General features: G+C 36.4%; 2 protein-coding genes across 2 annotated transcripts in view; both read left to right on the top strand.

The window, feature by feature from the left end:
- myo15ab (myosin XVAb) overlaps nucleotides 1-17,060 on the top strand; it is a 46,541-nt gene extending 29,481 nt beyond the window's left edge. Inside the window, exons 38-65 of the mRNA XM_089132523.1 lie at nucleotides 92-176; nucleotides 256-421; nucleotides 506-599; nucleotides 729-834; nucleotides 2,248-2,363; nucleotides 2,450-2,509; nucleotides 2,776-2,851; nucleotides 2,961-3,076; nucleotides 3,162-3,280; nucleotides 3,356-3,497; nucleotides 4,479-4,590; nucleotides 5,378-5,452; nucleotides 5,633-5,838; nucleotides 6,936-7,054; nucleotides 7,178-7,250; nucleotides 7,953-8,025; nucleotides 8,128-8,201; nucleotides 8,331-8,413; nucleotides 8,502-8,632; nucleotides 8,739-8,833; nucleotides 9,979-10,056; nucleotides 10,155-10,251; nucleotides 11,498-11,658; nucleotides 12,713-12,846; nucleotides 13,135-13,268; nucleotides 13,386-13,519; nucleotides 15,903-16,043; nucleotides 16,113-17,060. Of these exons, the coding sequence (XP_088988649.1) occupies nucleotides 92-176; nucleotides 256-421; nucleotides 506-599; nucleotides 729-834; nucleotides 2,248-2,363; nucleotides 2,450-2,509; nucleotides 2,776-2,851; nucleotides 2,961-3,076; nucleotides 3,162-3,280; nucleotides 3,356-3,497; nucleotides 4,479-4,590; nucleotides 5,378-5,452; nucleotides 5,633-5,838; nucleotides 6,936-7,054; nucleotides 7,178-7,250; nucleotides 7,953-8,025; nucleotides 8,128-8,201; nucleotides 8,331-8,413; nucleotides 8,502-8,632; nucleotides 8,739-8,833; nucleotides 9,979-10,056; nucleotides 10,155-10,251; nucleotides 11,498-11,658; nucleotides 12,713-12,846; nucleotides 13,135-13,268; nucleotides 13,386-13,519; nucleotides 15,903-16,043; nucleotides 16,113-16,214 (3,102 nt within the window). The 3' untranslated portion in view covers nucleotides 16,215-17,060. The remainder of the gene's footprint in view (nucleotides 1-91; nucleotides 177-255; nucleotides 422-505; nucleotides 600-728; nucleotides 835-2,247; nucleotides 2,364-2,449; nucleotides 2,510-2,775; nucleotides 2,852-2,960; nucleotides 3,077-3,161; nucleotides 3,281-3,355; nucleotides 3,498-4,478; nucleotides 4,591-5,377; nucleotides 5,453-5,632; nucleotides 5,839-6,935; nucleotides 7,055-7,177; nucleotides 7,251-7,952; nucleotides 8,026-8,127; nucleotides 8,202-8,330; nucleotides 8,414-8,501; nucleotides 8,633-8,738; nucleotides 8,834-9,978; nucleotides 10,057-10,154; nucleotides 10,252-11,497; nucleotides 11,659-12,712; nucleotides 12,847-13,134; nucleotides 13,269-13,385; nucleotides 13,520-15,902; nucleotides 16,044-16,112) is intronic.
- A 781-nt stretch (nucleotides 17,061-17,841) lies between these two features.
- alkbh5 (alkB homolog 5, RNA demethylase) lies at nucleotides 17,842-23,292 on the top strand. Its single transcript, XM_039648363.2, has 4 exons — nucleotides 17,842-19,061; nucleotides 19,608-19,688; nucleotides 19,782-19,907; nucleotides 22,900-23,292. Exons 1-4 carry the CDS (start codon nucleotides 18,385-18,387, stop codon nucleotides 23,075-23,077), a joined length of 1,062 nt encoding a protein of 353 aa, XP_039504297.1. The 5' UTR covers nucleotides 17,842-18,384; the 3' UTR covers nucleotides 23,078-23,292.
- The last annotated feature ends 1,608 nt before the right edge of the window (nucleotides 23,293-24,900 follow it).

Below are 24,900 nucleotides of genomic sequence, written 5' to 3'. Positions count from 1 at the left end.
ATTATCTAATCTGTGTATCTGTTTAACTGCTGAGTACGTTTTAATATAAGAACTGTTGATGATTTGTTATCTTTGGCTAAATGATTTTCAGGCTGCATCATCTAATGGGACATTAGGGAAGAAACAAGCCCCCGCTGCACCCATTAAACTTGACAGCAGGCCTGCTAAAAAACATGGTGAGATTGCATTTAATATAATAATGCCCATCAATTTTCTTTAACTTCTATATATCCCAACTTTTTCTTTCTGTCTCAGCTCCTGTTGCGATCACGGGTCCCATGCGTTCTGCTCCAGCTCCTGCCACAGAGGTGGTGAAATATTCTGTCTCTAACTCGGAGCACATTGTTCCCAGCCACAACATTAAAGACATCATTAAACAATATCAAACTCCAGAACCAGAACCTGTGCCTCAGAGACAGAGGTGGGTTATCTGTGCATTTGCTCCCATGTATCATGCAATCAGATTATTTTATTAATATTATTATTAACATGCGTTTGTTGACAGGCGGGATGGGAAAGGTTTTGTCAAGAAGTTGAACCCACATGATGAGGCAATGCAGATCCTAAAAACACAGATGGACAATCCACCTCCTCCAGAGGTGTGTATGTCTTCCTTTTTTTGTCTACCTCTTGAATTTGCTTATCTTTCTTTAAACACATTCCTCGTCGTATTGTGCACAAACTATAAACAATATAACATCTTATGCTGTGTGTAACTGTTTGTGTAGAGAAAGCCTCCCACCCCAGCCGCTGTGTCCAGAGATGGAGGCCTCAAACCAACTAAAAGCAGCAAGAAGAAAGCACCAGAACCACCACTGACATTACCACCACCAGGTGAACAACACACACATATACACATCGCTTACAACAGATATTATGGTATTATCACATTTTATCTCTTTTTGAGCAGTACCTTAATGGTATTACTCTATGGTACTCTCTAACGACGTATAGTAGTATAACCATCTTTTTGTAAGGGATTCACACTATTGTTCCGAAGGTTTTTTTTATTCAGCAAGGATGCATTATTTATCAAAAGTGACAGACATCAGACATGTTTAATGTTACAAAAGATATATACAGTATGTTAAATAAATGCTTTTCTTTTGTACTTTCTATTCATAAAAGAATCTTGAAAAAAATGTATCATGGTTTTCGCAAAAATAATAAACAGCAAAAATGTTTCTAGATCTATAAATCAGCATATAGAATGATTTCTGAAGGAACACGAAGGAGTAATTATGCAGAAAATTCAGCTATCAAAGAAATAAGTTACATTTTAAAATATATGAATATAGAAACATTTATTTTAAATTGTACTAATATTTCACGGTGTTACCTTGATCAAATAAATGAGCAAAACAGACTTCTTTCAAAAACATTACAAAAAATATCTTACCAACCCCAAATAGCAGTATACATATTGTGTATAACGCATACTGTATGTCTGGTAACGCTTTACAATACGGATGCACTAATATGCATTAATTCATACTTAACTAATGCACAGGTAATCATGAGTTAATGTATAACTCATGAAGAATTAAACCATTAAATAATGATTACCGCATCAGCATCTAATAAAGAGTCTATATGATTAATAGATTAAGTAATACATGAATTCAATGTGTCATTGTGTATTAATTCCTTAATAACATATTTTATTAACTAATACTGTAAATTAATGTGTTAATTACTACAATTAGCCAAAGCAATTAGCTTCCACTTCCAGTTGTCTGCTTTAATTAATCATTAGCTAATGATTTGCAAAGGTATCATTATGTTATGACTTTACTTGTTGAGGCACATCATTATTAACTAGTCATTTAGTAATTGTAGGAATTTGCTCATGAATTTGCACTAACAATGAAGTAATTAATTATGTATTAGTGCATATTAGTGTACCTGTCATGTTATCTGGAAGTTGAAATACAAGGCTTTGGCTCATTCTGGTAATTAACATATTAATTAACACTATTTGTTCAAAAAATGAGTTATTAACCCACAATTACATATTTAATTAATAACTTTTCAAGTAACTAACTTACAGACTCTTAATTAGCTCCTAATGTAGTAATCATTAATGAATAGCTTAAACAATCATTAGTTACACATTAATTTAGTATTATCTGTGCATTAGTTAAGCATGAATTAATGCATAATAGTGCACACGTATTGTAAAGTATTACCGTATGTCCTCCTCAACCATCTTTATTTCTCCATCTGTCACACACACACACACACCAGTGTCCCGAGATCTTCCAGTGGAATCTGAGAGCATCCAAACACAGTTGCAGAGGAGCAGCACAGAGGAGCATTACACCTACACAAACGTCCCCTGGAAAATCTGCCTCAGGAAGGAGGTGTGTGTGTGTTTTTTGTAAATTTTGTAGATCATCTTGAACCCAGAACAGTTTCCACACTAATGCTGCTGTACAAATTGTTGTAGGTCTTCTACCCCAAAGACAGCTGGAACCATCCGCTAGTGCTGAACCTCATATTCAAACAGGTGAGGCCAACTCCACTCATTGCCTTCATAATATCATGTGCTTCGATGAATAGAAAGTTTGAAAGAATAGCATTTATTTGAAAGACATTTTTTTGTAACAATGTTAAAGTCTTTACTGACTCTTTTGATCAATTTAAAATACATTTTTTATTCAAATATTAAAAAAATTGGCTGATACATTGCTTTTCTCTCTTCATTTTCTCTCTTCTTTCCATATTTTTGTAATTCATTTCTCACCTTTAAATTATTATTATTATTTTTTTCAGATTGTCAATGACACATTTACAGAGGCCTGTGTGCGTATTACTAAAGAGGAGAGACAGAAGATGAAATCCTTGTTTGGTGAGGAAGGAATTAATTTACAGATATATTTATTTTCTAACGGCATGTTTAGTTGAATGTTTTTGATGACTACACTGATCTGTTACTATGATGTGTGTTTACTTCATAGCTCAATATGGCATTGAGCTGAACACAGATGTTCCGGATGAGAGTGTGAAGAAAGCTGTGATTGCTGCTGCCAGGGAATCATGGGAGATTTATTTTTCTCGCCTTTTTCCTGCCTCTGTGAGTTCCTTTTGCTGGCAGCCTTTTCAGTATTAAATTTAGTTTATGCCTGATGTCACTAGTGTGTGTGTGTGTGTGTGTGTAGGGCAGTGTGGGTACTGGAGTGCAGGTGTTGGCAGTGTCTCACTCTGGGATCAAACTTCTAAAGACGGTGAAAAGCAGCTCTGCAGCTCCAGACTACTTCAGAGTGCTCCGTCCGTACAGGTGCGTCATCCATCCAGCCATTTAACCAATCTTCTCACAAAGATTGAGTACCACAACTCTCGCTCTCTCCCACAGCTACACAGACATCCTGTTTGTGACCATCCCGTCTCAGAATATGCTGGAGTTTAATCTGATGAATGAGAAACTGATTCTGTTTTCAGCCAAAGCTCCTCAAATCAAACAGATGATTGATCTCTTCATCTCTCATCTAAAGAAGGTACGGAAGAGGCTTTGATTTCTCTTCTTATCATTTTTTAAAGGTGCATTGCGCAACATTTCATGTTAAAAATAGCCTTTTTTCGAACCCATACATGGTTAAACAATTGACTGATTGGCTGAATGAGCCCTTCTCTGATCACTGCGATTGCCTCTATAATCCTGGACAGTAAAATAAATAAGAGGGATTCGGGACGGACTTTGAGACTGGGCGTGACGTCATGCTCTAGGGCTCAAACGGGATCCTATACAAAGTTTTATTGTTCATGAACGTGTTTCCATAATAAAACAATCATATGTGAATACAGTAAACACATAAAACAGTTCAACATTTAGATAGATGGAAACAAAAACCGAAGTTTTATACACCCCCGTTTTCCCCTCACACACACATAAGTGTGTAATTTACTCAAATGCCTTTCCTTATAAATCTGCAAGTCATTTGAAATATATATAGCTTTATTTCCTCTGAAGACATTATGACTGTAACAAAATATTTGTCCGACTGATGGTTATGAACAGTTGTGTAGTCCATGAGCGCGCACACCTCTGGTTGCAGTTTCACTTGTGGCCAGAGGGGGGCGTAGTTCTGCAAAAACTCAGAGACTTGCGCAATGCACCTTTAAAGTTACCATGAAACGGAAGTAGCGATATTGTCTTGCGATATTTTGATGCAAATGTGAGTGAAATGGCTTCTCGAACAAGAAAAAATGTAAGGCGGGACTTGATTTTGTCTATCAGGAATTGATTGGATGGTTATGGCCACTTAAACATGCTGCAAGAGGGAGTTATTATGATTAAAGATTACAAGGGTACATGTAATCTTACAAGATAAATCATTTATAATAAATAATAAAATAATAAATTCTATTAGAAAAAATTGTCTATTTTGATTTCATGGTGACTTTAAGGTGCTGTTACACTGCAGACGGCTCTGATTTTGTGTTAACATGCAATGCTGTACTTCTGACTTCCTCCGCAGGACTCTGAGTATGTTGTAGCTGAGAAAAACTTCATCACAGAGGACAGGGCTCTTTTAAACTTCTATAAAGGAGATATCATTCGTCTGCAAGCCATGGATGGATTGGAGGAGGGTGAGAATGCAGTCATACTCACATTAAAATCTATAAGTCTTTCCCACAAGCAGTGATGTCATGCAGTTTTTAGCAAGGGAAAATATTTGGCACCCGAAAACAATATAGTATTGCTGATCTCATCCCATTGAGTTTAATTACACCACCATTTAAAAAAAAGAAATTAATATTTTTATTCATGCTTTAAATTGATCAAAGGTGAGTGACGGTAAATACATTTATAATATATCACAGTTTCCACAAAAATATTAAGCAGCACAACTGTTTTTACCTGTGATAACAAAGAAATGTTTTTTTGAGCAGCAAATCAGCATATTAGAATAATTTCTAAAGACTGGCGTTATGATGCTGAAAATTGTGCTTTGCATCACAGGAATAAACTACAATTTGAAATATATTAAAAAAGATTTTTATTGAAATGGAAAATAGTTATTTAAAACAGTAAAAAAAATATTTCACAATTTTTTCTGACCAAAAGATGAGTGCAAAATTGTACAACCCCACATTTTTGAACAGTAGACAATAACTTTTTTGTATATAGTGATTTGTTTAGTTTTGAGTCCGTAAAGATTAGGAAATACAGGAAAAGATTTTAAAATGGAGCTCAAAATATCTGCACTCCATCGGGAGGATCAGCAGTTAACCTTGGGACAGGCTTGTCCTTGATACTCCAGGAAATCCGTGTGGGGGTCCCGTACAGTGCGTGACTATACTGAAACTGCTGTGCATGCATTTCAGAGGAAGAAATGTGACATTTTCATGGTGTGCATTTGCATTTGTGTTTCAGGTCAGAGTTACGGCTGTGTGGTGAAGAAAAAAGTCATTTACCTCGAGGAGCTGAAGAGAGGCACACCAGATTTTGGTCCGACATTTAACATATTACCTTATTTATGTATATTATTTTGTTTATAGGATGCTTTAAATGATATATATTTTGTCACATGATGAAAACAGATATCTATTAATGCCTATTTATTAAGATGTTAAAAAAAGTAGAATGGAGAAATAACAAGCTGTCATAAGCTTATGTATGTTTTTTCAGGCTGGAAGTATGGGGCAGTTCAGGGTCGGAGCGGAGCGTTCCCCATGGAGTGTGTGGTTCCTGTAGCTGCTCCTGATTTCCTGAGTCTCCCGGCGGAGAGAAGAGACGAGCCGAGAGATAGACAGGGTCGAGTGGCAGCATCAGGAGCTATCGCTCTCGCCGTGGCCTCCACTGCAGCTGCACATGAACTTGACCCCTCACTGGAGGTACATTAACACAATATCATTCATGTTGCATAAACTGATGCTAAAATTACTATGACAAGCTTGCTCCAGCACAAGCCCTCTTTTGGTATTAAAAATCTACTGTTAGGATTTACTAAAGACACCCATTGGAAAAGAATAGGGTTATTTTTTTCGCATGGACAGGGTTATTTTTGCATTTGTAGGAGTTTTCCTTTATGGGAGGAGAGAATTTAAATGAGTTGTTCACTTTAAAAAAAAACCTTTGCTGACAATTTACTCACCCCCATGTCATTCAAGATGTCCATGTCTTTCTTTCTTCAGTCGAAAAGAAATTAAGGTTTTTGATGAAAACATTCCAGGATTTTTCTCCATATAATGCACTTCAGTGGGAACCAAACGGTTCAAGGTCCAAATGAGAGTTTCAGTGCAGCTTCAAAGGGCTTTAAACGATATATATATCGACATCAAAATGAACGAATGAATGAATCAGTGAATCGAAAAAAGATTTGTTCATTTTGAGGAACGAGTTTGAACAGGAGAGTCACAAACGCTCATCACAGAACAGAGCAAAGCGAGCATTTGTGCTTATATAAAACGTTTTTATTTATTTTGAAATGACCGATCATTTCGCTTGATAAGACCCTTATTCACCGTCTGGTGTCGTTTAAAGCCCTTTGAAGCTGCACCGAAACTCTCATTTGGACCTTGAACCGTTTGGTTCCCAATGAAGTCCATTATATGGAGAAAAATCCTGGAATGTTTTCATCAAAAAATCTTTTCGACTGAAGAAAGAAAGACGTGGACATCTTGGATGACATGGGGGTGAGTAAATTATCAGCAAAAGTTTTTTTTTTAAAGTCCTTTAAATGAAGGTTTGCACTTGTCAATTTACTGGATATTTCATTTAACATTTAATGTTAGTAAATTATGCGACAATGGAAGTACACTATTAAAAAGTTTTATGCAGTATTACTAAAAATTAATCTTTGAAAATAAAACGTGAATTTCCTATTTACTACAAGGCTGTCATAATGGAGTTGAAGGTGAACAAAATGTGTCTGACGCAATATTACTAATATTACATACTCGTTTTTATGTCTGTTTTGTGATTGCTATAGTCTGATGGTTTAGGGGATTTTGGTGACTCTGAAATTGAGGGCAACATCATTTTGGACAGCCAGTACAACATGGTGGAGTTCGCTAAGAAATATTTCAGAACGTCAAATGGAAACAAGAGGTAAAAGTGATGCTACTGCTATTATAATAATAAAAAAAAATCCTGCTTATTTATTCAAAGCCAGTCCAACACTGTAAAACACAGGACTGAGTCCAGATGTTGTACTTTTCTTTATGTTACTAGTGATTCGTTCAGGGATAAGTCCAAAAAAGGTAAAGGAAACAAAGACCCTGCAGAGATGGTGAAATTCAGCAAGGTACTGTGTCCACTATGCATATGTACACAAACATATGAATATGTGCAAATGCATAAGCATATACATGTACATGTACACTACAATTCAAAGGTTTGGGATCAAAATTAACAAGGATGCATTAAAATGATTAAAAGTGACAGAAAAGATTTACATGGTATGGTATGGTAAAAATGCTTTATTTCGAACAAATAAAAAATAAAAACAATAAATTGGAAAAGACAGCAATACGTATGATATTTCCATCAGTAAGTGAATATATATATATATATAAATATACATAATAACCTGTTCGAAAATGGATAAGTAGAAGCCCTAGGCTTATCAGGACAGATTTACATAAATAATGTTGAAAAAGATTTCTGTTTAAAAAAAATGCTGAAAAAAAGCGTGACATTTTTTAAATAAAGAATCTTGAAAAAGAATGTATTTTATATTAAAACAGAAAATAGTTATTTTAAATTGTAATAATATGTCATAATATTACTGCTTTATTAGATTTTTTGATCAAATAAATGGCTTGGTGAGCGTAAGAGACTTCTTTCAAAAAGGAACAATAGAAATTTGAACAATAGTATGTATATACATGTGTGTGTGTGTGTGTGTGTGTGTGTGTGTGTGTGTGTGTGTGTGTATGGTGTGTGTGTGTATATGTATATATATACACACACACATATAAAAGTGATGATCTCTTGTTTTCTCCAGAACCCTATCATAGAGTCCCTCATAGACTTCACTGACCCCAACATGAACCGAGTTGCTTCTGAAATTTTCCTAGGTGACAAACATAAATCACAGCCACTCAGTCGGTTTTTATTTTTGTAAAATTATTTTTAATGATCTCAAGATTTATATCTGTCTGGGTTTGGTTTGTGTGCAGCCATAATGAAGTTCATGGGAGATCATCCACTCAGGGGCCAATCAGAGCACTTTGTGGTTTGCACCTTCCTTAAGGTAAAGCACAACCTCTCGTCCATAGGACCAGCGGTACTGTTACCCATTGGGCTCATAGACCCCCAGGTGTGTTTGATATACTGTATGTTTTAGCTTTAATTTGACTAAAATGCATACTTGTTTTTGTAGTTAACGGGTGAATATGGACTGATGAAGGATGAGGCTTACTGTCAAGTCCTCAGACAGATTACAGCCAATACCAGCTCTAAACCGTGAGATGTTTTCTTTGTTATTTGCTTGTTTAATAGGAATCTGTGTTCAGCTGTCAGAGTCTGTATGTTGTGTTGTGTTGTGTTGCAGTGACAGCTGTCAGAAAGGCTGGCGCTTGCTCTATATTCTGACTGCTTTTTACCGCTGCTCTGAAGTGCTCAAACCATTCTTACTCAAGTTCCTCAGAGACGTCTGCAGAAGTCCTGAAGTGCTTTTTCATGGTAATTACACATACACAGTACACATTTAACTTATGTTAGTCTCTGAATTGAAACAATATTTTTATGATGCATGATGATCTAACATTATTTAATGTGTGATCTCCAGGAATTGCTAAAGCTTGTGAGCAGAATCTGAGAAAGACCTTTCAGTTTGGTGGCAGGAGTGTTTACCCCAGTAGTATGGAGCTCAAAGCCATAATGGTCAATAACCGTGTTACACATAATTCATACTTTTATTCAAGAATGCATTAAATTGATCAAAAGTGGTAGTAAAGACTTTTACATTGAAAAAAAAAATATGTTCATATCAAAGAATCCTGCTAAAAACCGTTTCCACAAAGAAATATTAAGCAGCACAACTGTTTTCTTCATTGATAAAAATAAGCGTCAAATCATCATATTAGAATGATTTCTGCATGTGAGACTGAAGACTGGAGTAATGATGCTGAAAATTCAGCTTTGCATCTCAGGAATGAATTACATTTTGAAATATATTCAAATAGAAAACAGATATTTTAAATTGTAATACTAATTCTCAGTTTTACAGTTTTTACTGTATTTTTGATCAAATAAATGCAGTCTGCGTGAGCAAAAGAGATTGCATGTTAAAGAACAAAACATCTTAAAGGAGTAGTTCACTTTTGAAAAAACTTTTGCTGATAATTTAGTCACCCCCATGTCATCCAAGACCAAGATGTCCACGTCTTTCTTTCTTCAGTTGAAAAGAAATGAAGGTTTTTGATGAAAACATTCCAGGATTTTTCTCCATATAATGGACTTCAATGGGAACCAAACGGTTCAAGCTCCAAAAGACACTTTCAGTACAAACTGCAAACTGTTCAAAGGGCTTTAGGGCTTTAGAGTCATTCAACGAACGAATTGACTCGGAAAAAGATTCGTTCATTTTGGTGAACGAGTTCGAACAGGAGAATCACAAATGTGTATCACAGAACAGAGCAAGGCGAGCATTTGAGCTTATAAAACTTAAACTTTGTTATTTATTTATTAAATGAGCGATCGTTTCGCTTGATAAGACCCTTATTCATCGTCTGGAATCGTTTAAAGCCCTTTGAACAGTTTGCACTGAAACTGTCTTTTGGACCTTGAACCGTTTGGTTCCCATTGAAGTCCATTATATGGAGAAAAATCCTGGAATGTTTTCATCAAAAACCTTAATTTCTTTTCGACTGAAGAAAGAAAGACATGGACAGCTTGGATGACATGGGGGTGAGTAAATCATCAGCAAAAGTTTTTTTTCAAAAGTGAACTACTCCTTTTACATCTGTTGATCAGTAGAGCACGTAATATGAATTACAATGTAATTATGGTCATGAATGTGTTTTCAGGCTGGTCGAAGCTCGAAGCGGCAACTGTTTCTATTTCCTGGCGGAATTGAGAGACATTTGAAGATCAAAACCTGCTCCGTATGTCTCTTTTCTTGTTTGACTGTTCATACCATTTATTGCATGCGATTATATTTGTAAGTTCACTTAAGATAGATGTTGATGTGTTGTGTATGCAGGTGGCACTGGATATCATAGAGGAGTTGTGCTATGAGATGGCGTTACAAAGGCTGGAGGCAATGGATGAGTACACAATTTTCATAGTCACCAACAGAGGTACACACTGATGTCCTTACACCTCTATAAAACTATGTTTAGAGTGGAATATTAGCGAACTGAGCACTGAATATTGCTCACTATATACTGTATACTGCATCTTCCAACCTGTGGTTCAGTGGTTAGAACATTATGCTCTGTTCTGCACTTGTATTTATACATAAAACTTGGTATGTAATGCAATATATGCAGTATACAAAAGAAAAACTTTGGTAACACTTAACTTGAAGCACATGACACCTTCATAATCATGACATGACACATGTTTTATGCATGTTTATGACAACTGTCATTAAGTGTCATTAACTCAGTTATGACATTTTTAATGCAAATATGACATTGTTTGAGATGTCTTTGTTATGACACCTTGACATAAACCAATACATCATAACCTGTCAGTGTCTTTGTCATGACAATTTGACATTACTAAGAGAACACAACCTGTCATAAACATGACATAGCAGATTAATTATCAAACTTAGCTTTATGGGTTAACATTACATTAAACTGTCAGGTGGTTGGTTTTGACATTGGCTGTCATGAAGCCATTATAACATTTTAATAACAAATTTAAATAGTACCACTGTAGTTGAGGTCACAAAAAATATTCATGACACAGTTATAATGGCCTCATGACTGCCAATGTCAAAGCTAACCACATGACAGTTTAACTTTAATTTGTCATGACAAAGACACTGACACTGATGTTGGTTTATGTTAAGATGTCATAACAAAGACCTCTTAAAGAATGTCATATTTGCATTCAAAATGTCATTATTGAGCGAAAGACACTTAATGACACTTGTCATAAACATGCATAAACCCTATTTCATATGTCATGTCATGGTTATGAAGGTGTCATGCCAGTCTTATGCACACCACTTCAAGTAAAGTGTTACCAAAACTTTAAAAACAAGTATTCTTTATTATGTTATGACCTTGCATTTTTAATTCAGTGACTGGTAAATTTTATTGAACCAAATAATGATTCAAAAATGGCATATTAAGAAATGACAGCTCTGGTTCATTAGTCACACTGGAAATGTGTCAAGTCAAGAGCATTGTGGGATATGCTACTCTACACTTTTGTTATTTTAACAAATGTAGGAAAAGTACATTATTCAAATATTCTGTGCATGAAATTGTATATTCTGTAGTGTGCACAATATAACATTACTAGTAGTATGCCATTCCGAACATGCCCTACCAGATTTATTCACTCATATATTTTTTTAATGTCACACAGGTCAGAATGTGCGGCCCCTGAATAAGCGAGAGTACATATTAGACATTGCAACAGAAGCGGAGCAAATTGATACCAACTACAGCTTCTGGTTCAGACGAGTCATCTGGGCCCATCCGCTCAAGTTTGACAACGAGCTCTGTGTCACCATGCACTATAACCAGGCACGACATGTCTGTCTTATCTTATGCCATTACTCACATGCGTCCTAACCAGCTGTAATGCACTAAAACAACAAACCAGCAATCCTGTCTCTTCATGTTCATACTGGATATTTGGATTTCAGTGAGGACAGAAAAATGACTGATGCTAGAAACCTCCAGGCATTGCGTCTGGCCAGGACAGTGATAAGAAAATGTCAATTTAGTCGCATTCACGCCATGTCGGAATTACCGTTATTATAAGATTATGACTTGTAAAAAGTAGAACTTGTAATTACAACTCAGAAGCTCTGACTTTAATGAGGGCAACAATATTTTGGGCAGCCTGCAGATGGATTTTGGTGTTGATAGTGTTGCCATTGAAACGCATAATTCCATGGACACGTTTATGTAATTACAATATGGCGTGAACGCAGAATGACATATACACTACCATTAAAAAGTCTGGGGTCAGTAAGATTGGAAAAAAAAGATATACTTTTGAAAAAATGCATTAAATTGATCAAAAGTGACAGTAAAACATATTCTAATTCTTCAAAAGATTTATATTTCAAATAAATCCTGAAAAAAATTATATTTTGACATATTGCTAATATTATGTGCCTAATATATTTCTACAAGGCAGCACAACTGTTTTTTTAAATGATAATAATCGGAAATGTTTCTTGAGCAGCAAATCAGCATATTAGAATGATTTCTGAAGAGTCGTGTGACACTGGACTGGAGATTGTAATGTAAGACTGGGGTAATGATGCTGAAAATTCAGCTTTGCATCACAGGAATAAATTATATTTTAACAGTTATTTTAAGTTGCAATAATATTTCACAATATCCCAATTTTTACTGTATTTTTATCAAATAAATATTGCCTTGGTGAGCATAAGAATCTTTCAAACTTAAAAAAAAACCACTTCTTACCAACCCCAAACATTGACCGATAGTGTATATATAATAAATTGCTGGAGCAGATTTTATGAATAATGTTGTTGAAATTTTCAAAAAGTTATATTGATGTATCTGCACCTATAATCCATCATAATTGTGTGTGTTTGCACAGGTTCTGCCAGACTATGTGAAGGGTCTGCTGAATATCATACCTCAGGGAAAGATCAGTGAACAGCAGTTTAACCAGTTTGCCAAACTTGCTGCTCTTCAACACAGAGCCAAAGACAGTCTCTACACACCTACTATGTATGTTTCAACTTTATACAGCCTTCATTCTTTACACAACCTTATTTGTTTCTTTTTCCACGTACTAACATTTTCACCCTATATGAATAATTTCTGGAAATCAGAATCAAAATATGACATAATAATCAACATCAATTTTTGCGTATTGACCCCAAACTTTTAAACAATAGTCTGTTTCTCTTAAGGATTATTTCATCTGTATAAGTCATTTCCTTTGGGATTGTTCAAGTTAAAAGTCTTTCCACGTTAAATTCAAACATAATGACTTGAAATGTTCTCTCTCTGTAGTCATGAGTTGACAGAGTACATCCCAGTTGAGATCTTTGGCAGACAGGGGCCTCAGCAGTGGATGCAACTGGTTGCCCAACATGTACATGCCGTCCAGAGCCTGAACCCTCACCAGGCCAGATCCCAATTCCTGGGTATTTTATTCTCACCAGGCCAAACACCCTTATTAACTTTTCACCTTTTTTTTCTTTCTCAGATAATACTATGATAAAAAGCAAGTTTGCTGGATTGTGTTTGTGTGTGTACTTCAGGTTTGGTGTGTGCATTTCCCATGTTTGGATCGTCCTTCTTTTACATCCAAAGCAGCAGCAACAGCACCATCTCTGCACCATGCATCCTCGGTGTCAATCAGAACGGACTGAACTTCCTGCACAAAGACACGCATGTGCGTACTACAAACACACAGACTTAAGTGAAAAGTGTTTATTTTACATATTAAAGTGCCCCTATTATGCTTTTTCAAATATAACCTTTCATGAAGTGTGTAATACAGCTGTTTGTGAATGAAAAATGTCTGCAAAGTGCATGACAAATAAAATTATTGTTTCTTGTAAAGAAATAATCGATTCTGAACTGCTGGAATCTGAAATTCCTATCTCACTTCTTGTTACATACCTATAAAACAAATTAGCATAATGCCCGCCTTTGGTCTCATTGGCCCTGCCCCAAATGGCAGAGTCTTCCTCAGAGTCCACACTTCGGTGACGTCATGTAGTGCAGACCTATAGTGCGAGTCTAGTCTTGAGAGGTGTTTTTGGGACAGACTCGATCGCCACGCCCGGAAACAGGAAGAAGGTCTGGTTGTTGTTGTTGGACAGGAGGTCGATATGCTGCAGATTGTTGTTGTTGTTTTTACTTTTTCGTCTTTCCATGCGGAGAAATCATATTTTTGAACTCAGACATGTTCCTCATACCTGTGAGCTTTTTCCCTCTCCATACAGAGCTGAATAAACAAGGCATCTCATCAGTCCCTTTATTAGAAAAATATGACAAATATCATTAAAAAAAATTACAGTCTTTAGCATCAAAAACAGGATTTATTTTATTTTCCCAAATCTTCTGTCCATGTGAACAACACAGCCTTCTTTTACAGTTCTACAATTGTAAATGCCACCTGGGCATTAGAATAGATGTCATGGTTATGTAAATGATAATGCAGTTATCACCAAATTTTGCAATTTTAACACAAAACGAAAATGAGTTATAAAAATGCATAGGTTTCAATATTCATACTACGGTAAAGCCATGACGTTCGGTTCTATTTATGTAATGAATCATAATACGATCGTATAATTTAACGTGCTATTATTATGTTTGAGATATCAACCACTGGTCGATAATGTTTGTATAAACTGTAAGTAACAACTGGTAAAACGTACGCCTATGTCATAAAAACCATAATGATACTTAAATATTCTCTTCTCAGCCATGTTGACAGTCCGTGAACGAAATCCCATCCGTTTTCTGATGGGCATTTCCCAAGGATTCCTGGGTAGTTAAAGTGCGTGAAGCCTGCATCTATGGGTACAAAGGGGGCGCTGCTGAGCACACTTTAGAGCGTTAAAACGATAAATGGGACGGCCTACGGACTCGTAGACACAGCAAGCACGCGCAATCTAAGTCCATTAGACCGAAAGTCCGCATGAAGTGCGCCATTTGGGACAGGGCCATTGGTTGCCCGCAAACAACATCTACTTTGACCCGCCCTCAAACACTGTAGTTGTAGCTGAGACTGTAAGAATTTGATTCATTTTGTTGACATGTTGAGAAGATGCTGTTTTCAGAGCTGAGAATCCACTTTGCATGCGCTTTAAAAGGATGACTCACACTGGAAATAATACTATAAAATCTATGCTGTCGTTACTGTTTGTATCACTGTGTATCAAACACTGAGGAAGCCTTCCAGCAGCTGACATTCGGATTTGGTAATAGGAGTTTTGTTTCCGGCACTCACTGTAAGCAGCAAAGCGTTTGTTGTGCTGTCTGACCAATCAGAGCAGAGTAAGCTCTTGGAAAGCAGTGTTAGAGACACTGAATCAACACACAAACCGTTTTCAGACACTTTGAGAAATTAGGTGATGCTGCAATGAGAAAATTAAAGGGGTCATGAACTGGCTTTTTAAATTTTTTTTTATATTGTTGTCTGAGGTCAACTTATGACGTTCGCTTGGTTTTTACATTATAAAAATATCAAACTGAATAAGTAATAGGCTATTTAATACCCTAGTTTTGAGCCCAGCTCAAAAACGCTTGGTTTTTATGGGCGTCTCGCATTGATTGAACACTTGGAAGTAAACGGCCACTGCTGTGAGTGGATAAGAGTTTTGTATATTATAATGAGTTTCACTCTCGATCCGGTTTGTCATCACGAGGTTGGCATCTATGTTATTTAGCTATGCGTGTACTGTGTGAATCAGTGGGCGGGGCTAAACCAGCCGTGTTGAAGTAGACGTTGATCTTCTGCGGGGGTTGTGTTTTATCCTCTTTGACGTCATAGTTCCCCACTTTGAAAAACGAGTCGTTTGCTGAGGCTGGTGTCAATAAAAGCTTTTAATGGACTAACAAGGACGTTTTCAGTTCTGAAACTTACAGGATATTCTTATAATATGATGACCTCTTAGATGTCAAAAGCTCAAGAAAAATTTGATTTCTCAGTTCATCGCCCCTTTAAAGTATTTTTTTTCACCTTGGATGCTTGTAAATCTCCAAAACAAATATAGAAACCTTTAAAATAGCATAATAATGGCACTTTAAATTTCTATTGGCAGGAGGTGCAGGTGAAGTTTCAGCTGAAGCTGGTTCAGTCAGCTCACACACAGCGGCCCAGCGCTGGATCCAGTTATCCTTATGTAGACATCCTGATAGGAGACTTGACCAATCACAGAGTCACACAGTTACAGCTGGAACAGGTAACGCACTTTCAACACCAGTATGACGAGCATTAATGAGTGGCGTATGACCATAAATGTTGTTTGTAGGGTCTGGAGCTGTGTCGGGTTATCGCCATGCACATTGAGAATATGCTCTCTGTGCGAGAGAAGAGGCTGACGCTGCCACCCAGTGAAATCACCATGCTGTAACAACACATGTTCATACATTCTTTGTAATGTTTTATTTATTGTTTATCTCATCATAACTAAACAAACCAAACCTCTTAATGCGATGTTTGCACTAATCATGTCTATTTGTTCACATGTTATGTATAGTGTTAACATGTTAACACACGCAGTGAATGAAAAGCAATATTTTTGTACTGAATGCGTAATATGTATACAGATGGATTATTATTTGCCTTGCTTTTGTGCATCAAAACATGTAATGTAAAATTGTTCCTTGATACCTTAAATGTGAAAGTTTTTAAGGTGTAAATGTTTTTATATTAATCTTTTAACACATGCACATACAATTTAGAATGAAGAGTGATGTTACTCAGGAGAACACAATATGAATGTAATATTTTTCACTCTCATTATTATCTAACACAGACTGACAATGAAATGGTAGTTTTCAAAGTAGTGCAATGACAATATTTCAGTCGAACTTTGTATATTTAACTATTAGTTAACATATGGGACCTGTGGGTTGTTAAATTTGTATTTTTTTATAGATTTCTTAAAACGTTTATTGATTATAGCTCAAATTTATAAATTGCCCTACTGTAATTGTCTATAACTCTCAGTATTTTTGAGAAACTGCAATATGATGTTCACATTTCTGTTTTCTATAATGATCTAATAAATGAATAAGATTAAATTGGTAGCTACAAAAGCTGTCTGTTTTAAAATTATGTTTTCATTATGCAAAATGAGATTACTAAGGAGCCGTAGAAACATAATGATCTCTTGTACATTATGGGTTTTAACTGGCTTGCAACTTTTGCACATTGATTATGTTGTTACATAACTCTTTTTATGACAAAATATGTTGATCAAAATAAATAAAATATCATGCATTTACCATGACTAAAGCTGTATTTTTTATTTAAATTTAAATAATCAGGGGTACAGCTAATATAATATACATTATTTAAATAATAAAATATTTAAATGCTATTCTAGTTTTATGGAACATTTGTGTTGTAATTGAATAAAAATTCTATTAAAATTATTAAAAAAAAAAAAAAAGATGACATTTCCCATGTGTTGCCATGGATTATTATTTGCCTTGCTTTTGTGCATCAAAACATGTAATTTAAAATTGTTCCTTGATACCTTAAATGTGAAAGTAATCAAGGTATAAATGTTTTTATATTAATTTTTTAACACATGAATAAACACGTTAGAATGAAGAGAGATGTTACTCAGGAGAACACAATATGAATGTAATATTTTTCACTCTCACGGCTAATACAAGGAAATATAATATACGTTTTGTTATTTAAATAATAAAATATTTAAATGCTATTCTAGTTTTATGGAACATTTGTGTTGTAATTGAATAAAAATTCTATTAAAATTATTTTTTTTTTTAAATAATAATAATGATGTCAGCAGCACGTATTCCGAATATGTAAGAGCTGTTGAGATTTTGAGGAGCCAGGTTCGAGTCTGTTCTGGGTCATCCATTCCGACTGTCACCCGTAATTTTATTACCCGTTATTGTTATAATAATAATAATAAATCTTAAATATTGAAATACTTTCATTTAATCGAAATGCCTTATATAGCTGAAGGGGTTTGCTGGCAGCTGATCGGGTTGCTCATTGGCTGTCACTGGACCAGACCCTCATGCTGTCTACGTGCAAGTCATGACGCGCATGCGCAGCCACTCAAACAGTTTTGGTTACACGAGTTTACGTTCTCTTCACGGTTCTGTAAAATCCTGCTGCTGCAGAATAACTACGATCTCTTGGATACATTATAATAAGCTGTTCAGCACAGCTTGTAGTAGTGACCAGAAGGCGTGCTATTCAAACAACATGCCGCTGTAAACCTGTGTCCACTAGAAGCTAGCTGTGCTACGTGCTAATGTTATGGGACTGAACCGCAGGAAAACGCCGCCTGTGATTGACAGCACACTCTCTGCGTTGCGTTACACATTCAGCCAGGTTGCTCGTGGAATGGGGCAGTGGAAACTTTGGTTGGTTTAATTTGCTCCAACAGGGAAAGAGGAAGCAGGAGGCGCCGCTCCAGGCCTTCGGTCACGTCGCACTCGACTTCAGTGACCGATACTATATTATAACATGGGGACCTGAAGTGAATTCAGCATAAACAACATTTAGCCGCAACATTTCGGACTTTGCTCTTTAAAATGGCCGGTTTTACGGATTTGCGGGAGAAGCTGAAGTCGATGACACCGCACAGGGACACAGTTTTCGAGCACAGCAACGGCGAGAAGCGCAAATACCGCGAGTCGGACGACGACGATGATAGTGAGTACGAGGAGCGCCGGGACGCGGAGGCGCGCAAAGTGAAGAGCGGCATTAAGCAAGCGAGTATTTTCACGCAGGAGGAGTGCGCGCTCATCGAGGCAAAGATTGACGAGGTGGTTGCCAAAGCAGACAAGGGGCTCTACAGGGAGCACACGGTGGACCGGGCGCCCCTGCGGAACAAGTACTTCTTTGGGGAGGGCTACACATACGGCTCGCAGCTCGAGAAGCGCGGCCCCGGGCAGGAGCGCCTGTATTCCAAAGGCGAGGTGGACGAGATCCCGGACTGGGTGCACGAGCTGGTCATCGATCGCCTCGTGACGCACGGCGTCATACCGGAGGGCTTCGTTAATAGCGCCGTGATTAATGACTACCAGCCCGGGGGCTGCATCGTGTCCCACGTGGACCCCATCCACATCTTCGAGCGACCGATCGTGTCCGTGTCGTTCTTCAGCGATAGCGCGCTCTGCTTCGGCTGCAAGTTCCAGTTCAAGCCCATCCGGGTGTCCGAGCCCGTGCTGCACCTGCCCGTGAGGCGCGGCAGCGTCACCGTCCTCAGGTGGGGAGCTTTACCAGTCCGGACACTTGCTACGGTGTTGCGATTCATGTTCAGGACATTCTCATGTTATTATTCGTAGTGATATGTACGATATGGTAATTCGGTAAAACTTTACAATAAGGTTTAGTTAACTAAGTTACGTTAGTTAACATGAACTAAGAATGACATGCACTTTTGCTCATTTATCTTAGTTCATGTTAATTTCAATATTTACTAAGACATTATTTATGTTAGTTAATGCACTGTGAACTAACATGCTCAAAAAAATAACAGCTGGATTTTTATTATCTAACATTAACAAAGATTAACAAAAATACAGTAACACATTTGTTGCTCATGTTAGTTGGTTAATACATTAATTAATGTTAAAAAATGAAACCTTATTGTAAACTTAAGTGTCACTGGAGATTTATACTGTATATAGTCTTATTCATTTGCCATGGAGTTTACATGGTACTTGAAAGGATAAAACCCACACAGAACTAGTACTGCCATGTTTATAGTAAAATCTGAAAATTTTTCTCATGTTCTCTGCTTTGATTCTAGTGACTACGCGGCTGATGACATCACGCATTGCATCCGCCCACAGGACATCAAGGAGAGGAGAGCTGTCATCATTCTCAGAAAGTGAGTTGTTCTGGTTGTGAGTCAGAGTTGTTCTTGAAAGCTCTGGAAGCATATATGGGGGTGTATAATTTGTCTTGGTGTGTTTTATTGCAGAACAAGGCCTGATGCCCCTCGCTTGGACTCCGATTCACGGAGCCCGTCCATCCACTCTTCTGAGAGACGACACATACTCAAAGCCAAACGCTCACACCGCAAGGCTGACCCAGATGCGGCACACAGGTACTTGCAGAGTCTTTCATGCTGTTTAAATAGTCGTGCTACTAAGGAATGCATTACTACTAAAGGCTAACTATTATAACTACTAACCTCCTTATTACATTTTACAGAAAAGTATGCTTAATTATGATGCAACTAATCCCAAGTATATATTGTTGATTAATATTAATAAGTACTTAAGTGTAACCCCACTAAAACTCGTCGAACTTTGTGCTGTTCTTCAGAAATGTATTTAAGGTGCACAAATGTCATTTATTTATTTACTTTTTTCAATTAGTTTTACACCTTATGAAGTAAATATGACAAATGTTTCAATTGATTTACACTAGAATGTGCTTCTCACAATAGAATGTGTTATGTTTTTACATTATATTAAAAGATTTCTATTGCAAATAAATGAGCAACAAATCATATTAGAATAATTTCTGAAGGATCATGTCCAGGTCTTAAGGAGCTATTTACACATGGCCATTTAATGTGTTATGTTTTTACATTATATTAAAAGATTTCTATTGCAAATAAATTAGCAACAAATCATATTAGAATAATTTCTGAAGGATCATGTCCAGGTCTTAAGGAGCTATTTACACATGGCCATTTAATGTGTTTTCTGTGATCGGATGGCTATTGGATCGTGAAAATACCAAATGCGAAAAACGCATTTGAATCCGATCGCTCAAACCACTTCAGGAGATGTTCTGGGCCGCATTACAGACAAAAGTGGAAGAAAAATAAAAATCTGGTTGTTGAAACCACATGTACATTTTACTGCTCCCAACAATGCTAAAAATAAACGCGAGAGAGCGTGTCATAGGATATATGTCATGTTATAGCCAGATTTGATGGCACAACTGCAGCACGGATCACCGCAGATGAGCAGCTGAGTATCTCTTTATCAAGCCTAGCACAAACTACCGCAAATTAAACTGAAAGTGACTCAATCATCTTCATTAAAAGTTAAACTAACTGATTTTACCAGTGCTCCCTCCTGTTGCGCCCTTTGATTTTGAAATTAGCTGATATCAATAAAATGCATCTTATATCTGTTGCTTTAGGTGACGTGAACTCCATTAAATCTGCATGTAGCATTTTTTTTTATTATTATTTTTTTTTTTATATGACTTATCTGTCCATTTTGTACCCCATTATAAAGAGACCGCGGGGTGGGTGGGATGACATTAAGTTTGTTTGTTCTGTTTCTTTTTGGTGTGTTTATTGTCAATTTAAAATCTAATAATAAAAAAAAAATCTGCTTGTAGCACGGGAACTGAAGATCAGATTTATATCCATTTCGCAAAAACACATTTATGTGACCAAGTGTAAATGGAATTGTTTTGATAAATCCGATCAGTAAAACGCATGAATTGACCAGGTGTAAACCAGCCTCAAGACTACTTTTCCTGAGATGCTCAGCCAGTTTGTCAGCTTGGACCAGTAATAGACAGACAGCGCAGTGCGAGCTCAGAACGGGTTTAAATACGAGCCGATCTCAATCACGCGACACCGTTACTACACAGCACTGGGAGATCCGGTGAGAAAGTGTTTTAATTCGCCGCTATATTAACATTGCTGTGAGATCTAGAGGGAAGCATTCACATTCAGTGCAGAATTCTCTGATGAAAACCATAGATATCAGATTAAACATCATTGTAACATGAATAAACAAGTTATAGAAGGCTTTTCAATCCACAAATCACTAACATTCACCATGGATTTAATTATGTAGTAACGCTAACTGTGTTAACCATGGTATTGTGGCAGAAATAATCTGATGTTTTTATATTATTTATATCGGTGTTCGTACAACCTTTCGAGAGTGAATTAATTAGTTAGTTCTTCTATCAAAGATTGACACCAATTGTCAAACTAAAAGTTTCAAGATGTAGGAAATCTAACATGTGGCAAAAACTTTTATTTTAAAATAAAAACGACAGGAAATTACTGCTATAACCAGTAGATGTGGCAAAGGAGCGCTTATTGGCTTAATAAAAAAAACTTGTGCTGATAATTTACTCACCCCAATCCAAGATATCCATGTCATTTCTTCAGTCGAAAAGAAATTAAGGTTTCTGATGAAAACATTCCAGGATTTTTCTCCATATAATGCACTTCACTGGTAACCAAACGGTTAAAGGTCCAAAAGACAATTTCAGTGCGAACTGTTCAAAGGGCTTTAAACGATTCCAGATGATGAATAAGGGTCTTATCAAGCGAAACGATCGCTCATTAAAAAAAGTTTTATAAGCTCCGATGGTCGCCTTGCTCTGTTCTGTGATTCGTGTTTGTGACTCTCCTGTTCATCAAAATGAACAAATCTTTTTTTGTGTGTCATTTGGTTCATTCAACGAACAAAATGAACGAATTGACTCGGGAAAAGATTTGTTCATTTTGATAAACGAGTCCAAACAGGAGAGTCGCAAACCATTTCTTTTCGACTAAAGAAAGAATGACATGGATATCTTGGATGACATGGGGGTGAGTAAATTATCAGCAAAAGTTTTTTTTTAAAGTGCTACTACTCCTTTAATAGCCATTTCCACCTAATATAGCTTTTTTAAATATATATATATATATATATATATATTGTAAGTATTTTTCACTTAGTATTAATGTTTTACTGTATTTCTGGTAAATAAAACAAAATGCAGCCTTTGTGAGCAAAAGAAATTTCTTTAAAAATTTTAGCGACCCCATACTTTTGAATGATAAAGTAGGAGAGAGGCAAGCATGTATGGTATTACATTACAGATATTACAACTAAAGGAATAGTGAACTAAAAAAATCTCTCCCTCATGTCATTCCAAACCTTTATGCTGGGGTCACTATGAACTGTCAATGGGGGAATAAAGTAACAGCATACAGGTTTGTAAGGACATGAGGGTGAGAAAATGATGATTGAATCTCCATTTTTGCGTGACCTAATCCTTCAAGACCAAGTTGTCACATTCCACACATGAATTTTGCTAAAAAGCATTTTGCTCTTTTCCTCCCTCAGGCCTCGTATTTTAGAGATGGACAAAGAGCTGCAGAGGCGTTCGCTCTCCTCCCGACAGAGACGTCACGGCGACAGCAGTTCAGAAAACTCCTGGAGGAGAACTGAAGAGAGAGAGCCAGGCTCACGCCACACACACGACCACGCACCCACGCGACGAGTCAAGATGAGGCGTCACTGAGACGCAATCAGAACTCCTCAGACGCCTTTACGTTTGCTCAAGCCAACAGTGACTCAGTAGAAGAGATGCTTCTGGTGTGTGTGCACTCAAGGACGTTAGACGCTGGCTGCTTGATCTATCTATTCAGACATATCAAAAATTATACTTTAATATCCACTATATTTTGTTCTGTGTGTTTAAAGGAAATGTACGGAATAAAAATACATCTAAACTGACATGGAATTCAATCATAATTCACCATTTCACAACCGTCATGCATATATAGCTCATTCACATAAGATCAAATACAACTGTGTGTTGGTCCTCTTTTTCAAAGGAAGATTTTTAAGAAGTAAACTTGGGTGATTTTTTTTTTTTTTCTGGCTTTTAGAATTTTGTTTAATAAATTCTAAAACAAGCTTAGAACAGGCCATTGAATAATAAGTTTTGATTTATCAAAATCCTGAAAGTCAGAGAAAGCGAGAGGGAAAACAAATCGCACGCTTTGTTAATGCTGACAGTTAAGTTAATACCATTATGATAAAATGTGTATTTGATTTCCTCCCAGTAGCTTCTCAGTGCTTTTCCCCCCAGTGAAGGGTGGTATAGCCATGGTAACTAGTTCTGTTTGACAACCATCCTGTTTAGATGATTTACTTCTGATGAAAAGACTTCATTCATGCCAACATTACATCTGTCGTTCAAGGGCTGTATGAGACTCATGATGGCAACTGTTCATGTTTTATTTATGTTCATACTGTTTAGTTCTGGGATTGAATGGAAGTGGCGAACAAGTATGAAAAGATGATAAAGTGTGTCCCATTGCAGTTTGTTCAATAGAAAAAATACGATTGACTACAAAAGACTACTTTGTATTCATTAGGCTGACTGTTTTTGTTTAAAGGTTGAAAACATACGAAGTGGATTTGGCTGCATAAAAGATTAAAAAGGCACTCTGTTTTGGAGGTTCTATGTTCATTTGTTATTTTTCTAGTTCTTAATGTTGTATTGTTTTGTAGTTAACTTTTAAATTCCAAAAAATTTAAAGTTCATTTTTAAGTTCAAATTTACTTTGTCCATTAATATGGAATAGGAACATCATTATCAGGTTACACGTAATTTTTCATGCATCAGAAAGTTTTAACAGTCATAATTTGCACTATGCACTGTTTTATTTGGTACAGAAAACAAAATGTAAATATTTTGTGTGGCTATGCAACCTTGAACAATTACCCAATAAAATCCCACAGGTTATTTCTCCAAGCGTTGGTTGTAAATTAAATCTTTTGCTGATAATTTACTCACTCCCATGTCATCCAAGATATCCATGTCATTCTTCAGTCGAAAAGAAATGAAGGTTTTTGATGAGAACATTCCAGGATTTTTCTCCATATAATGGACTTCAATGGGAACCAAACGGTTCAAGGTCTAAAAGACCTTTCAGTGCAAACTGCAAACTGTTTTGAACGATTCCAGACGATGGATAAGGGTCTTATCAAGCGAAACGATCGCTTTCGATGTTTTCATCAAAAACCTTAATTTCTTTTCAACTGAAGAAAGAATGACATGGACATCTTGGATGACATGGGGGTGAGTAAGTTATCAGCAAAAATCTTTTTAAAAGTGAACTACTCCTTTAAAGGATGTGTCTGTCCACTAGATGGTACGAGAGAACTTTACACCAATTCTTCACAGATAGCAATTTTAGCTTGATTACTTGATTATTGTCACAATAACAAACATTATTTTCAATCAATTGCTAATGCACAAATGCTTTGGTTTTCCATTCAAATGCGAATGCATCTTTTCATTATATTTTTCAAGAACAACGTTTCATTTATTAT

The sequence above is a fragment of the Pimephales promelas genome, chromosome 6, assembly GCF_988280905.1.
Source record: "Pimephales promelas chromosome 6, fPimPro1.hap1.1, whole genome shotgun sequence".
NCBI lineage: Eukaryota > Metazoa > Chordata > Actinopteri > Cypriniformes > Leuciscidae > Pimephales > Pimephales promelas.
The sequence above is the reverse complement of the archived record's forward strand: the minus strand, read 5'-3'. Positions and strand labels throughout refer to the sequence as shown.

What these genes read in the sequence shown, in the direction of transcription:
- alkbh5 (XM_039648363.2), top strand. Translation starts at nt 18,385, where the DNA reads ATGGCCGGTTTTACGGATTTGCGGGAGAAGCTGAAGTCGATGACACCG. An exon ending in GGCAGCGTCACCGTCCTCAG is followed by an intron (nt 19,062 to 19,607) that starts GTGGGGAGCTTT and finishes CTTTGATTCTAG; the next exon opens with TGACTACGCGGCTGATGACA. An exon ending in GCTGTCATCATTCTCAGAAA is followed by an intron (nt 19,689 to 19,781) that starts GTGAGTTGTTCT and finishes GTTTTATTGCAG; the next exon opens with AACAAGGCCTGATGCCCCTC.